We start from the raw sequence: 14,881 nt of genomic DNA, 5'->3' as shown, positions 1-14,881 counted from the left end.
AGGGCCCTCATCTATATTTTTAAAATAGGAAATATTATTACTTCTATAATATATTGTTTTTGAATTATTGATGTTGGTGGTGGGTTTTTTAATGTTGAGAAATTAGGGAGTTTAGACTACTAGAAGAAAAAATAATATTTTCATAGTTAGGATGGGAAGGCAGCACTTTAGTTCCAGGGTGGAGCATTATAGTTGGGAGACAAGGAGGACTGAAGTGGTCAGCCTAGCTGAGAAGGCCAAGGTTTATTTGGGAATGGAAAAAACTAGGAACTTTCTCTGGTCAAAGCAGTAAGGGAAGGGTTGAAATTTTTGCTGTTAAATAGTGATATTTGCAAAGCTTATTAAACACACTATGCAGTCATTAGGAAGCACTTTTTAATATTTGATTTTTTTTTGTTTTTAGATGTTTTTATCTTTCCTGTATATTCCTCTCTAACATTTGTGTTCTCTTTCTTCAGCCCTTCCCCTATGTTACTCTACTTATACTCGCTTCCTCCAATTTAAGAGTCGTTTTAAAATAACATGTTGTCAATGGTTTGCTTGGGGTTTTTTTTGTAAATTTTATAACCTGAACTTAGAAATACAATACTTTACTTGCAGGTCAATTATAGCTTCTATTCATGGAAGAAAAAAACGGACATGAGCAATCCATGGAAATTTTCTTCAGTTAGAGTTCTAGTTGTGGATGAAGGGAGTTTGGTGTCTGTGGGAGTCTTCAAATCCGTTTTAAATTTATTGCTTGAGCACTCCAAACTTTCTAAGCTTATTATTCTAGGTAAGTTAAAATATTGTTGGAATTCTAATTGTTTAGTTCAAAGCATTGTGGTTAAGTGACTGTTTATTCAATTTCACTACTTAATATCCACATTTTACAGGTGGAAAGTCATTTGTCAGAGCCCATGGTAAAACTACACTGAGTTCAGTTTGACCGCTTTCTTCAGCCGTTTGGGTGGTTCTTTGCTCTGGCCAGGACACTGGCAGGCTAGGATGTGAATGAAATAGTGTCGCGAGGGGTCACTGCTGACCACCTAAATGATGACTATGAAAATGGTAAAACTGTCACAGATTCAGAGTAAATCAAGATACAGATTAATTTGGAAACAATAAAATATCTGAATTATAAACCTCTTAAAAGTATTTTTATGATTTTTGAGCTAATAACTCAAATTAGACCTCACTGGTCTCTGAAGTCCTTTTCAATTCTGGTGAGATGCAGTTAGATTCTTTTGGGTATACTATTCTGTAGACTGTCTGATTTAATGAAGAAAAATATAGAATTTCAGTGTGAGAATCAAATTGTATGTAAGTAACTTTTTTAGATATTTGAGGATATTTTATAAATAGTTGATTCTGCCCCGGTTGGTATGGCTCAGTGGATTGAGTGCCAGCCTGCGAACCAAAGGGTCAGTGGTTTGATTCCCACTCAGGGCACATGCCTGGGTTGTAGGTCCAGATCCCCAGTGTGGGGGCGTGTGAGGGGAAACCACAATGGATGTTTCTCTCCCTCTCTTTCTCCCTCCCTTCTCCACTGTCTAAAAATAAAAACAATTTAAAAAATCTTTAAAATAAATAACTAAATAGTTGATTCTGTTACAGGCTTAAGTATTCTCCCATTGTTCACCCAGAAAATAGTTTCTCTTATCCCTATGGTTGGCTTGTTTGTTTAAAGTAAAAAAAAAAAAAAATTAATGGAGCAAATTATTATCATTACATTACTAGAATTTATCTGCTATCAAATGCATTGGGTTTGTTTATTTTGTATTTTATATGTTTATTTTATTTATTTGAGACCATAGATTCTTTCATGTTTGATAAGACATTGAGCAAGACTGAATAAATACCAGCTCTCTAAGGCCTGGGTTTTTTTTTTTACACATTGGCCAAAATATATGTCCTTAAACAGTTTGCCTGTGGTTATAGGTATGAAAAGTTTGATTCAAATTTTACCTTGTTGTGTTATTGCTAATTTTCATATCTTATATTGTTTAATCTGAATAGTACTTGTTTTTCTTTTCTAAAGATTTATTTATTTTTAGAAAGAAGGGAAGGGAGGGAGAAAGAAAGGGAGAGAAACTTCAATATGTGGTTGCCTCTCACACACCCCCTACTGGGGACCTGGCCTGCAACCCAAGCATGTGCCCTGACTGGGAATCAGACTGGTTCTTTGCTTCACAGTCTGGCACTCAGACCATTGAGCCACACCAGCCAGGGCTGAATGGTAGTTTTTGCTACATATTTTTAAAGACAGTGTTCTCAAATCATTTTAAACAAAGATTTTTGGGGCCTTTTTTTTCTCAGAGTAAGTAAGTTTTTATAATTATAGCATGTATCAGTAGGAAGAAATAAAAATAATTCCTAAATTTTAGGACCTCAGTTACCTAAAACCTACTGTATGTTTTTTCCTTTCTCAGGTGATATTAGACAGTTACCCAGCATTGAACCTGGTAACTTGCTGGAAGATCTTTTTGACACTCTTAAGTCAAGAAAGTGTGCTATTGAACTGAAGACAAACCACAGAGCAGAATCTGAGCTAATTGTGGACAATGCTACAAGGTAAAAATATAAAATTTTGTACTTTTTCTCTGTTGTATTAGAAATAAAAGTTTAAAAATACATACTAGTTTTTGAATTAGGGTGATTCAGTGCAGAATATTTACTATGCCCTTTTAGCAAACCTATTCCATCCTTCAGATGTATATACACACACACATTTTGCCCTACAATTAAAAAACAAAGTTAGTATTTTTTATTACTGGTCCAGTAATGCATTTAAGAATAAATATGTTTTCCTGATTTAAAAAGTGTACATGTGAATTAAAGTTGCATCAGGCATAGAGACTAGAATAAGCCCAAGGGGAACAGAGACTTAGAAATGAGTTCAGTGGAGTTCAAAGGAGAATTGAGGAAGAAGATTACCTATAATTTTTGTAAGAGAGCCCAAAGCAAAATAAATGAGTATGACATTTTGCTTCTTGATGAATTTTGGTGGCATCTGTGACACATTAATCTCCTTTAAGTAATAAAGAGCACTTCTTTTCCCTTGGCCTTTGCCCACATCTTCAGAGCGGTCTTCTGTAAGAGATGCGATGGGACCTGAGAGCACTAAGAGACTGTTTTATTCATTGAGCAAAATTTATCTTTGTTTTTGACTCTCTTTTACAAGATGTTTCTGTTGCTTGAACATTTCCTTGGTTGGCTATTGGCAGAAACTAGAACATTAAGACCTGTTTTCTCTGTGTCCTTGTCTACCCTGGATAGGGTGGGGTAGTAGAGGAATAATTGATCGGAATAGGGTAGATGATATAGGTTTATATTAAAACATTAAGAAAAATAATGCAGTTGGATGTATAATATTCTTTTCCTGAAACACTTCCGCTGATTTTGGAGATGTTGGTAGATGTTTGGTCATTTTCAAGTCTAAAAGTCTTAGGAGAATCTAAAGCACTCTTTAATCTAAAGAGTTCTTTCAGCTCAGTTTTATCTGAAATTTAGGAATGCCTTTTAGTAACCTTTTGATACCATTTGGGCTGAGCTGTGCTTCCTTCATCATTTCTTCTTAATCACCATCACCAAATACTCAATGACAGAAGGACCCCAGTGATACCAGGGAAAAGTTCCTTGAGATAGAAATATATTACATGTCCTGGGTCAGAAATAGGAAATTTGTGGTGATTTTCAATTCCCAAGAAATTAAATCTGGGCTATGTCCAGCAGGGACAAACTTCTTTCCTCTCCTTTCCTTCCTTCCCCCTCCACCAGGAAGGGTTGCGGATGCATGGTAGGGTACCACCACTGCCTTTGATAGCCAGGCCGCTGTTTGGTCTCCAGGGAGTCAGCCGTCTTCCAAATAACCAAGGGGAGACTCTATTATGTCAAGGCACTTTCCCCTTACTCTGTTTTCTGATATAATTTGCTAATCTTGGGAAATACAAGAACTAAAGAGGGATGCGGAAGAAATGGAAGCAACGAAAAGATGTGGATATTGGTTCAACTGGGAAAATGAGGTCATATATATGATGTACACAGAAGAGAGGGGAAAGGAAAGAGCAAACATGGATAAGGCTCCAAAGAGTCCAAACTAATTTAAATAGAAAAGGACCTGGCGCCACATGGGCCCAGATTGATGCCTAGTTCCCCTGCTTCCTACCTCTGTGGCCTTGGGCAACCCACCACTGTTGACTGAGTCTCATGTTGCTCACCTATGAAATGAGAATATTACCTACCTTGTATAGTTCTTTTGCCATTCGGAGAAAAGTAGGTCAAGTTCTCACAATGGTGCTTAGTAAATTCCCTGACAGTTTTTTCTAATGTTTTTAATCTTTTAATTCTGTTTTAAAACTCAGTTGCTATTTACATGTATATGGGTAGCCTGTTTGCCCTATTTATCTAATAACTGATATTAATAATTGTAATGACATTATTTCTGATCATATTATGAAGACACATTTTTCGATATTAAGGTTCTTGGTGTATGATTTTATCTTTTTTAAGAATCTCAAACCGCCAATTTCCAAAATTTGATGCAGAGCTGAATATCTCTGATGATCCAACATTCCCTGTCTCAGTACAAGATAAAACATTTATTTTTGTGAGACTCCCAGAAGAGGATGCTAGTTCTCAGTTATCGGAAAATAATCATCAATCTTGTGAGTATAAACTTCTGTATTATATAGGGTTAAGTATTTCAGTTTTGTAATATAGTTATTAAATGACTAGTTACACTTTTATTTGATGATAAAGAGATGTATTGCTAGTAAAAAATTAGGCACTGAAAATAATTTATTAATCACAAGCATTACTCTAGAATTTTGAAAAAATAAGCTCTTGTCACATTCATACTAAGAACTCAATAAATATGCATTGAGTGAAAAAATTAATGCAGATGATTAGTTTAAAATAAAGCGAAGCTCCAGTAATCCAAGTTCATTCAGGGGAAGGCATGACGTAATGAAGTTTTCCTTTCACAGAAGTTGGAAAAAGTAAATACATTTGTTATTCTGAGTATATTTGTGAAACAAAATTAATGGCCGTCAGCTGTTGCCCAGTTGAGCCCTAATATTTCTGCCCTATTTCTTATTAAATGGACAAGCATCGTTTCTGACTAAGGGTGTTAGGGTGACACCATGGCAGGGTTGGGAAAGAGCATGGGATAGGAAGTCTTCGCACTTATGTGTACAATGCAAGTCACATCACTCAGTCATTTGTAGCAGGGGAACCACAGTGGCAGTGCCTCTGGAGCTGTTGTGAGGGTTAAGGGCCTTCATCAGTTTTGAGGAATTATATAAATGTTAGTTTTTGATAAATAATAGATATTAAATCATCTATTGCAAATGAACCTAAATAGATTGAACCTTTTGATCTTTATTATAAAGGTACTTAGCAAGCTTTTAAAAATAGTGTAATGGTTTACTCAGAATGGAATTAGTGAAAATTTGAATGATTGTTATTGAGAATTCATTGCAGTTGCCACAGTTCTTTTTTCTATAATTTTTATTGTTGTGTGGGGGCTCCGCCCACAACCCCCCCCCCCCCTCGCCTCCCTGCCGCCTCCCCCAGCTACCACAGATGCGAATAAGTCTACCAAGACAAGACCTGCTTGGGGAGGAAAGGTGGCTGATCTCTCAAAGGAGAAGGGCCAAGAGCCTTTTCCTCAATGGGCTTTTATTAGGCTCATTTTGCACAGGAATACAGGTAAAGCACTCATTAATCATCAGGCAGTAAGGATCAAACAATAGATAACATATGAAGAACTCTGAGGGCCTATCTTGAATCAGGGTCAGATAGCTAAAGAGCCATAAAACTTTGAGGAACAAACTCACTTCTTGCTTGGCCCCTTATCATTTAATTGAGAGCATTCTAAACAAAGCAGGTTTCACAGGATTTTACATATTCTTAGGCCTGATTGCCCAGAGAAACTGCCCTTTCCAGCACAGGGCTGCACCCATCACTGGCATTGTTTCAGGCTTAAGACGTTGTTTCAGACTTAAGTCAGGTAGGAGAAGTAAGGCAGCCAAGAGGTTAGGAGACTTCTTGCAGACAGAATGAGGACTCAGGCTACGTCAAAGCCAAGGGGTGAGGGTCCATCACCCCCTTTTGCTATAGCCCCCCCAAGTACTTCCCTGGGGCCTCCCCGTGATTGTGCCTGTCTTAGATCATCCCCCCTTGGGGAATCTTACCCATCATTGGCTAACGGATTAAGCATTGGGGGCCAGGCAGGGTGAAGAAAAAGGAGCCAGAGCGGTGCCCCTGCCAGGGAGATAAGCTTATCTCCTTAGTGGCTTCTGGTCTGAAGGTTGCCCACTCAGCCTTAACCATGGGGGGGCGGGTTACAGCTTGGGAAACCAGGCAGGGTAGTTCCCAACATACTGTATCTTATTGATTATGCTGTTACAGTAGTCCCACTTTTTCTCCTTTACTCCCCTCCGCCCAGCAAATCCCTCACACCCCATCCCTCAGGCAATCCCCCTACCATTGTTCATGTCTACAAGTCACATGTATAAGTTCTTTGGCTACTCCATTTCCTATACTGTACTTTATATCCTCATGGCTATTCTGTAACTACCTATTTGTACTTCTTAATCTCCTCACCTCCACCCATTTTCCCTCTCCCCCCTCCCATCTGGAAACTGTCAAACACTCTCTGTACCCATGATTCTGTTTCTGTTATTGTTTGCTTAGTTTGTTTTTTAGAGTCATATGTTGACAGGTGTGTATTTATTGCCATTTTATTGTTCATAGTTTTGATATTTTTCTTAAATTTAAGTCCCTTTAACATTTCATATAATAATGGTTTGGTGATAATGAGCTCCAGTTTTTTTTTTGGTCTGGGAAGCTCTTTATCTGCCCTTTGATTCTAAATGATAGCTTTTGCTGGTTAAAGCGATTTTGACTGTAGGTCCCTGCTTTTTATGACTTTGAATATTTCTTGCCAGTCCCTTCTAGCCTGCAAAGTTTCTTTTGAGAAATCAGCTGACAGTCTTATGGGAACTTCCCCATAGATAACTAACTGCTTCTTTTGCTGCTTTTAAGATTCTCTCTTTATCTTTAACCTTTGGCATTTTAATTATGATGTGTCTTGGACTGGGCCTCTTTGCATCCATATTGTTTGGGACTCTGTTTCCTGGACTTGCAAGTCTATTTCCTTCACCAAATTAGGGAAGTTGTTTTTCATAATTTTTTCAAATAGATTTCCAATTTCTTGCTCCTTCTCTTCTCTTCTGTTATCCCTGTGATGAGAATGTTGGACCTCTTGGAGTTGTCCCAGAGGCTGTTCATACAATTCTCACTTTTTGGATTCTTTTTTCTTGTTCTTCTGATTAGTTGTTTTTTGCTTCTTTGTGTTCCAAATCATTGATTTGATTCTTAGCTTCATCCACTCTACTGTTGTTTCCCTGTAAATTATTCTCTATTTCACTAAATACCTTGAGTAACTTTTTAACCAGTGTTTTGAACTCTGTGTCTGATAGATTGCTTATCTTCATTTTGTTTAGCTCTTTTTCTGGAGTTTTGATCTGTTTTATTTGGGCCACATTTCTTTGTCTCTTCATTTGGCAGCCTCTTTATGCTCGTATCTATGTATTAGGTAGAGCTTCTTTGACTCCCTGCCTTGATAGTGTGGCCTAATGTCTTAGCTGTCCTGTAGAGTCTGGTGGCATAGTCTCCCTTATCACCCAAGCTAGGTACTTGAGGTGTTCCCTTCACAGGGCCTGAATAACCCTCCTCTTATAGTTGAGCTTTGGTTGCTGTTGGCATGTCAATGGGAAGGATTTTCCCAGTCCATTTAGGGGCAAGGATTGGCTGTGGCCACTGACCACCAACTTCCACCCTCTATGGAGGATTAACTGTGCAGGGGCAGGGTGGTGGTACTCCGACATGGTCCCTGGTTGTCCACTGGGTGCATAGGCCCTGGGGTTTCCCGGGTGGTGCAGACCGAAGTTAGCCCCCAACTGTATTTTTCCCCTGGGCCACCCTGCCTGAGCTATAAAACAACCTGAGGTGGCTGCTGCTTGTGCTGGCCTTGGAGATTCCCAGACAAAGCCATGTTGTGAATCTAGGCTGGCTACTGAGAGTGCCAAGCATGGGGTCACTTAGCAAGAGGTATGGGGGTTGGGGACTCACTGAGGCCAGTTGTTGCTAGTTTGAAAGGATTTAGGAAGTTGTAAAGCAAGAGCTAAGGCTATTCATTTTATGGAAAATCTGTTAACAGCTGTAAGCTGGGTGGGACATAGCCTCAGGGAATTACCAGGGCAGGGCAAATAGTGTTAGCCACATTGATGGAGTCTCAGATGTAACACCTGCTTGCCAGCATGGCTCTTCCTGCTTTTCTGCCTGGGAGGAAGCTGTCTCTCAGTTCTCACCTTGATGCCAGAAACTTCATTTCCTCCCTGTACTCCACTGGTGCCCTCCAAGCTGTTACCCTGGTGCTGGAGCTCGGAGTGAATCTGAGTAAGTTCATGTGGAAGTTCTCTAATGCAGGGATATCAGTCCCATTTTCACGAGGGCCACATCAGCCTTGCGGTTGCCTTCAAAGGGCCAAATGTAATTTTGGGACTGTATAAATGTAACTACCCTTCACAGTTAAGCGAGGGCTCGGTGCTGCTGCTGGGTAGAAACAAGGTGCTGGGCCAGATAAAACAAGGTGGAGGGCCGGATTCGGCCTGCAGGCCTTGTGTTTGCCACCAGTGCTCTAATGGAGATGCTTGGGGCTCCAGGTGGTTGAGTTTTTTCCACCAACTCAATCCCCGCTGGGTTGTAGCCAGAAGTTGTAGGGACTTATCTTCCTGGCACTGGAACCCTGGGCACTGGGTCCTGGTGTGGGGCTGGGACTCTTTGCTCCGGAGATGTCCCTCCTGAATTTTTGATCCACTACACATGGATGTGGGACCAGCCTGTTCTGTGTCTCTCCCCCTCCTGCCAGTCTGATCGATGTGGTTTCTTTAATTCCATAACTACAGACTTCCATTCAACCCAATTTTTGTCAGTTCTGAGTGATGGCTGTTTTATGTTTTAGTTGTAATTTTGATGATATTGTGCGAAGAGGCAAACCATGTCTGCCTATGGTGTCATCTTGACTGGAAGTCCTAGTTGCCACAGGTCTTAAAGCTGTATCGTTCCTACTTTGCTTTCACTCTGTGTGTGAAATTTAGTGACATAGAACTTTATCTTTAAGCCTTTCTTCTTTCCGTGTGCCACTAATCTCAGTTCCCTTGGGTCAGCGTTCATTCACATGTTACAATATCCCTTTTTTTTAAAAAACCTTGGTTTTAAACTTTATTCTCAGGCTTCTTTAGCTTAATTAGTTGCAAAGAATGATTGGTGTACAAGTGAAAACTGAAAAGAGCTACAGTGTCCAAGGGGATAGGGCTTAAAAATATTAGAGGTCTATAGTTTATCAGATCCACAAACAAAATTTGAAAAAGCAGCTATAATATAAAATAGCAGCTCCCAGTAACTTCTTCAAGTTTATCTTCTTCAGAAGTTGACTCAATTCAATTTGCTTCATTCTTAGAAGCCTCATCAGAATTCTCCATGAGATCTGGAACTTCATCATCATCATCCTCCCCTGTAGCAAGTGGTGCTTTCCCATCCACAGGTCGTTTGGGTGGGGCTTCAGTATGTCTCCTTAAACTAGTCAGACTGTCCGCAGCAAGCTGATTTAAGACGCTGGGGAGCATTTCTGTCAGCTGTGACAGTGAACGTGTTTGCTGCCAGAGATGCCTGAACCTCTGGGTTGTGCAAGTAGTCACTCTTGTTTTGTGAGTATATTTACCTATTCAATGCCAGAGATATGTGTACCCCTAACTTCTTGAAGAAGATCCAAAGGTTTTTATCATCTGCTGTAAGTGTTCTGTGAACCACTTTCTTCTTTCTATGGGCAGTGCCTCTCCCACCACTGTGCACGTGTGCCTGCAGTCTGGCGAGTTCCTCCTGGTTCATGGTAGTTTCTTTCATCTTGTCGGAGACAGAGCGGGGCTGCGTGGGGGGCGAGGGTTGGTGCCCGGGGTCTTTGGCAGACCAGCTGAGAATAAGCACCCCTTCTCTTTTTAATATGTCATCTTCTATAAATGCCTTCTGGTGTTTTTGATTATCGAAATAATTTATATTCCATAAAAAAGTCAAATGATACAGAAGTGTTTGAAGTAAAAATTAGTATTTCCCTATAATCTTCCTTTTGCCTCTCCCTCAAGACAACCCTATAAAGATCAGATACATACTAAGGGCTTGGTGTTTTCATCAATTGGATTATAGACTGCGTACTGTTCTGTGATTTTTTTACTAAACACATTGTAAATAATGAATAGATATTGTCACAGCTTAGTTAATAGTAGGTACTAGTATAAATGAAGAAAATGAGACTTAGATAGTTAAGTAACTTGGACTCTTTGCCACTGCATTTAGATTTACCTAAAATTTGGTTTGCTTATTTCTGACGCCATTCTTTACATTAATGAAAACGTGCTTTAAAAAATTGTCTCTTTCAGAATGGTAGCAGGGCTTAACTGATGCTGTTTTCCCTTCTTAATTACAAGTTTTACCTGGAAAATTAGTCTCTTCTTTAAGAAAATTGATTGAATAAATTCATTAGAGAGGCATATAGTAGTTTTTCATTAATAATTAATTAAGTTGTTGAGTAAATTATTTTCAGTATTGTGGAGTACAAAGACCCAAGACAGGCTTCACTGCTGGGTTAGCATTTTAGAGATGTTAAAACGTGAGAAAACTGTGTACCTTAGAGTTCGTGAAACCCAGTGTCCACGTTGAGATGCCGTACCTGTTATCAGTGAGATGCAGAGGAGAGAGAGTAAAAAGAGTGAGGAGCAGAAAGCAGGATCCCGTCCATGTGGAAGCAAACACTCTTCTATGGAACCTCTGGGAATGCCTGTTCCTGCCTGGGGGTGAGCTGAGTGTTGGCCATTTTTTAGTGGTAACCCTCCCTTCATCTGAAAAATGCAGCACCCAGCTGGCAGCCAGTTCAGCCTTCCCCAAACAGGGCATCACGAGGCCGGGCTTCTTCATTCTCCTGCGATTCACCTGCTGTGAGGGACAGGCACACAAGTCTGGAATGTTCTCAATTTTTATATCTCTTCCCTTTCCTGAGACATGTTTTCTGTTTTGTAAGATTGCTGAGAAATGAGAGGAAGCTGCTTCTCCGTGCTCTGAGCAAGGGCAAGCTGTGAGTGGATGTCGGCAGTGTTAGGGATCTGAGCTGTGGAAGGGGAGTCCAGCCTCCCTACTCCATTTGGAAAGTTACTTTTGCTTCCAAAAGCCTCAGTGTCACATTCATAACAAGGATGTAGTGGTGGCAGTCAGACTATTTACTAGCTGGTAGGGCACAGTCACTGTGGGAGTGGATGCCCCTGCTGCGCCAGGGCTAACCCTTTAGCTGCTGAATCCTGGGCAGCCCGTGGGTTCTGGGGGAGGCACAGACAAGATTGGAGTGGGAACGGGCCTTGTGGTGTTTGGGGAGTGACTGTCTTCCAGTTATTATATAAGTATCTCAGTATTTACACTGGTGCGCATCCACTAAATAATTCATGCCTCATGTGAGTGTTGCGAAGATGAAACGAAATGAAATAACATAGGCAGAGCAGTTCTCAAATTATAACTCACTACCTCTAGTGTCACCAGAATTTAAAAGAGAAAGAAATCTTGCATTAGTAATTCTGTTATGTATTTTATCCTCTCGTTCATAGTTTAAATTCTGCATTCACAAGCCCTCAGTGAATTTACAGCGACTGCGGTACAAATGAGAAGCTGTCCCATCTGTGGCTGCACTCTGTTGCGGACGGGCTGTCTGGAACCCTTGTCTTCGTCTTCTCTTCTGTCGCTCTGGCTGATGTGGGGGCGCAGCTGATGTTCCCAGGGGGACCTTGTATGAAACGTTTTTCCGTGCCCGTCAGCAGGAATTCTGAACTTGTTTCTCCACAGAAACAGTGTTGTAATTTGATGCTTTTCCATGTTAATTTTTTTTCTCTTGAATTGTCAGATTTATATTCTGCTGTGAGTGCTTTACTCAAAGAAAATGACCTACAGCGTGCAGAGACATCACAATTTATTGCATTTAGAAGGTAAAGCATTTGCAATATTTTAATTTTTTGATCTAGTTTTTAAATCTCATTGCTTATTAATATAGATACTGTTTGAGTAAGAGTCTCTTCTAGTTCATCACCGTTAATTTTCTCTCTTATTTTGAGGTATTTCTTTGTTAGACATGCAGAGGGCAGTTTCTAAACAGGGCTCTTTCTACAAAATAGTGTATAGTATTTGGAAACTCACAGGAAATCGGAATGGAACAAATGTTTATGTTAAGATCAAATTTACAAAATACTTCTTCCTGGAGAAAGTCCTGGAGACCTTGTATAGAATCCAGTGTGTCATAGTTGTTGATAATAGAAATATGCACTGAACAGTCACCGTTGCGTGACCCTTGCATTTTCCATGTTTCAGGCAAGACTGCGACGTCATCAATGTCTGCTGTGGCAGGCACTACACGGGCCACCTGATCAAGTGAGCACGGGCGACCTGAAACTCTGGGGACAGTCCTTCCTGGGTTCACTGTTCTTTGTTTGTTTTGACATTTAGCACTATAGCCACATATTTAAAAATCATTTTTTCTTATTGGTGAATATGATCTAGTCAATTAAATATAGTATATATTCTTAGGAATTGATTTTTGGTAAGAAAAATAAGGAATAAAGCTTTCCTTGTGGTTTCCAGGTTGGCAAACTCCAGCTTCTCTAAGATGAGCATGGGACATTCAGGAGAATTTTTCAAATTACAATATGTGTGTAGTGTTTCCAAGAACCTTAGCAACAAGATGCCTACAGAGAACACCATAGTGAACATCAGTCAGAGAAATATGGGTATAGAAAAGCACTCTGTTTACACATAGGGAAAATTAACTTACATCTATAGCATTTATCAGCACCTACTATGTATTAAGTGCAGAGAACCGAGAGATATGTTAGTTAAGGAAAGACACACACACAAATGTTAGGTAGCCTAACACAGGGTTAAAAAAGCACAAGGTTGGGGCCATGCAATCTGGGTCTCAGTGATTGTGAACTTGGGCAAGTAATTTCGCCTTTCCATGTATGTAAAAGAGAATACTTATACAGAATTTCCTCACAGAGCTGTAGTTAAGGATGAAATGAAATAATATGCCTATGCACTTATTGTAGCAACTGGTATATTGCCAGCATTTTTTCAATTTGCTTCTATTTTAATATAATTATTATAATAGAAATATGTATAAGTGCTGAAAGACCTGAAATAGGGTAGTGATAGGAGTGATTGGAGAGGAGAGGATAAATTTAAAAGGTAGAATCAGTAGATGCTTGAAATCAGTAGATTTTTGGTAATTTTTAGAATGTAGAGGGAAAGAGAGACGTCAGCATATGTGCTAAGACTTCTGACAAACGATTTGGCTAGGCCATGGTTTTGAGTTCGAGGTGGTACAGAGAGTGTAGGGGATTACACCTGTGGGAGCCTGATTCCTTGTGGAATTTTGGAGAACAAAAGTGGAGCAAAGGACGTGTAGAAATTATTTTGAGCATTGGATTGGGTCTCAGTGGAAGTTACTGCTTAAACAAAATGAAATTAAGGTTCTCTAGACTTAATGATTTATTATCATTTTCTAATCCAGAGACCATCAGAAGAGACTTATATTTGGAATTGGTGATAAAATTTGTTGTACCAAGAATGCGTATCTCTCGGATTTACTGCCTGAGAATACCTTCAACAGTCTGCAAAATAATGAACTAGGGGCCAGTGGTGAGGACTTTAATTGGACTTCTCATGATGTTGCTAAAAATAAACACGACTTTGAGAGTGGTATTCGACTCTGCAATGGAGAAGTATTTTTCATAACAAATGTGAGTGATAACAGAGTACCTTTTACCTATTAGAGATAGGTTTCCTTTTTTATAAATTGCCCCAGGCATGATTCAGAATCCAGACATATCAGAGCTGACATTCTTCTTCTATAATATTTGGTTCAGGATTCTTGTATCCATGTGTGGGAGGGGTATCAGTCTGCAGTTCTCCAGTAGTGTCTTGTCTGATTTTGGTGTCAGAGTGATGCTGGCTTCATAAAATGAGTTTCTGGAAAACTTTGTGAAAAAAACGTTTTTAATAAGTTTGAAGTGCTTGACTAACAAGAACAAGAAACAAGTGGCACATGATATTTTACAAAGCATCATTTCCGTGGTAGCTGCGTTCATACAGAAACTGTAGAAGTGGTCACCTTAAATTTGTTCTATTTGTGTAAACACCCTCTTAAATTTGTAAGCTTATTCTTTAAAAGTGGTGGGAAGTAGTTTTTGCAAAGAGTTATATGCAGACTTATGTTGTCAGTACAAGAAATAAAATGTATAGATTTCAAATAAGAAAGGCAACAGTGGATTGTTTTCCAGAGAGTCAAATTTGGTTAAGTTTCAAGGACCAAAAACATCCATTTGTGTTTATTAAAATGTTTGTGCCCATGTATATTCCGTTGGTGCTTAAACATAGATTTTCAGCCTTTTGAAATTCTTAACAATTATAGTGAATATGCAGGCTTATTTTGCACCGTAGTTTTTGGACCATAAGACACACTTAGGTTTTAGAGGAAGATAGGACAAAAAATTTTGAAGCAAAAAAATGTGGTAAAATATTTAATAACATAAATAACATAATATTTCACCAATGTAAATGGAAACAGAACTCAATAGCAGCATTAACAACCATTATTCCTCCCAAATTTGGGGGAGGGGGTGTGTCTTATAGTCCAAAAAATATGTATTTTACTTACGGGGTGCTTCCATTTTATGTTCAGTGCAACTATAGATATCTTCACAGTGTGCATATTTGAAAACATACAGAATAGTCTTTTGTTGTGGTG

General features: G+C 39.3%; 1 protein-coding gene and 1 pseudogene across 3 annotated transcripts in view; one reads left to right on the top strand and one right to left on the bottom strand.

The window, feature by feature from the left end:
• HELB (DNA helicase B) overlaps nt 1–14,881 on the top strand; it is a 34,616-nt gene that overhangs the window by 8,283 nt on the left and 11,452 nt on the right. For 2 of the 3 annotated variants that reach the window (XM_036018714.1, XM_036018712.1), the window contains exons 5-10: nt 601–775; nt 2,412–2,553; nt 4,492–4,646; nt 11,987–12,068; nt 12,448–12,507; nt 13,646–13,874. In XM_036018714.1, the coding sequence (XP_035874607.1) occupies nt 601–775; nt 2,412–2,553; nt 4,492–4,646; nt 11,987–12,068; nt 12,448–12,507; nt 13,646–13,874 (843 nt within the window). The remainder of the gene's footprint in view (nt 1–600; nt 776–2,411; nt 2,554–4,491; nt 4,647–11,986; nt 12,069–12,447; nt 12,508–13,645; nt 13,875–14,881) is intronic. The other variant, XM_036018713.1, reaches the window with a different exon arrangement.
• Nucleotides 9,394–10,216, bottom strand: LOC114513106 (annotated as a pseudogene).

This window comes from Phyllostomus discolor, chromosome 2, assembly GCF_004126475.2.
Source record: "Phyllostomus discolor isolate MPI-MPIP mPhyDis1 chromosome 2, mPhyDis1.pri.v3, whole genome shotgun sequence".
NCBI lineage: Eukaryota > Metazoa > Chordata > Mammalia > Chiroptera > Phyllostomidae > Phyllostomus > Phyllostomus discolor.
Note: the sequence above shows the minus strand (reverse complement) of the source record. Positions and strands in the feature narration are given on the sequence as shown.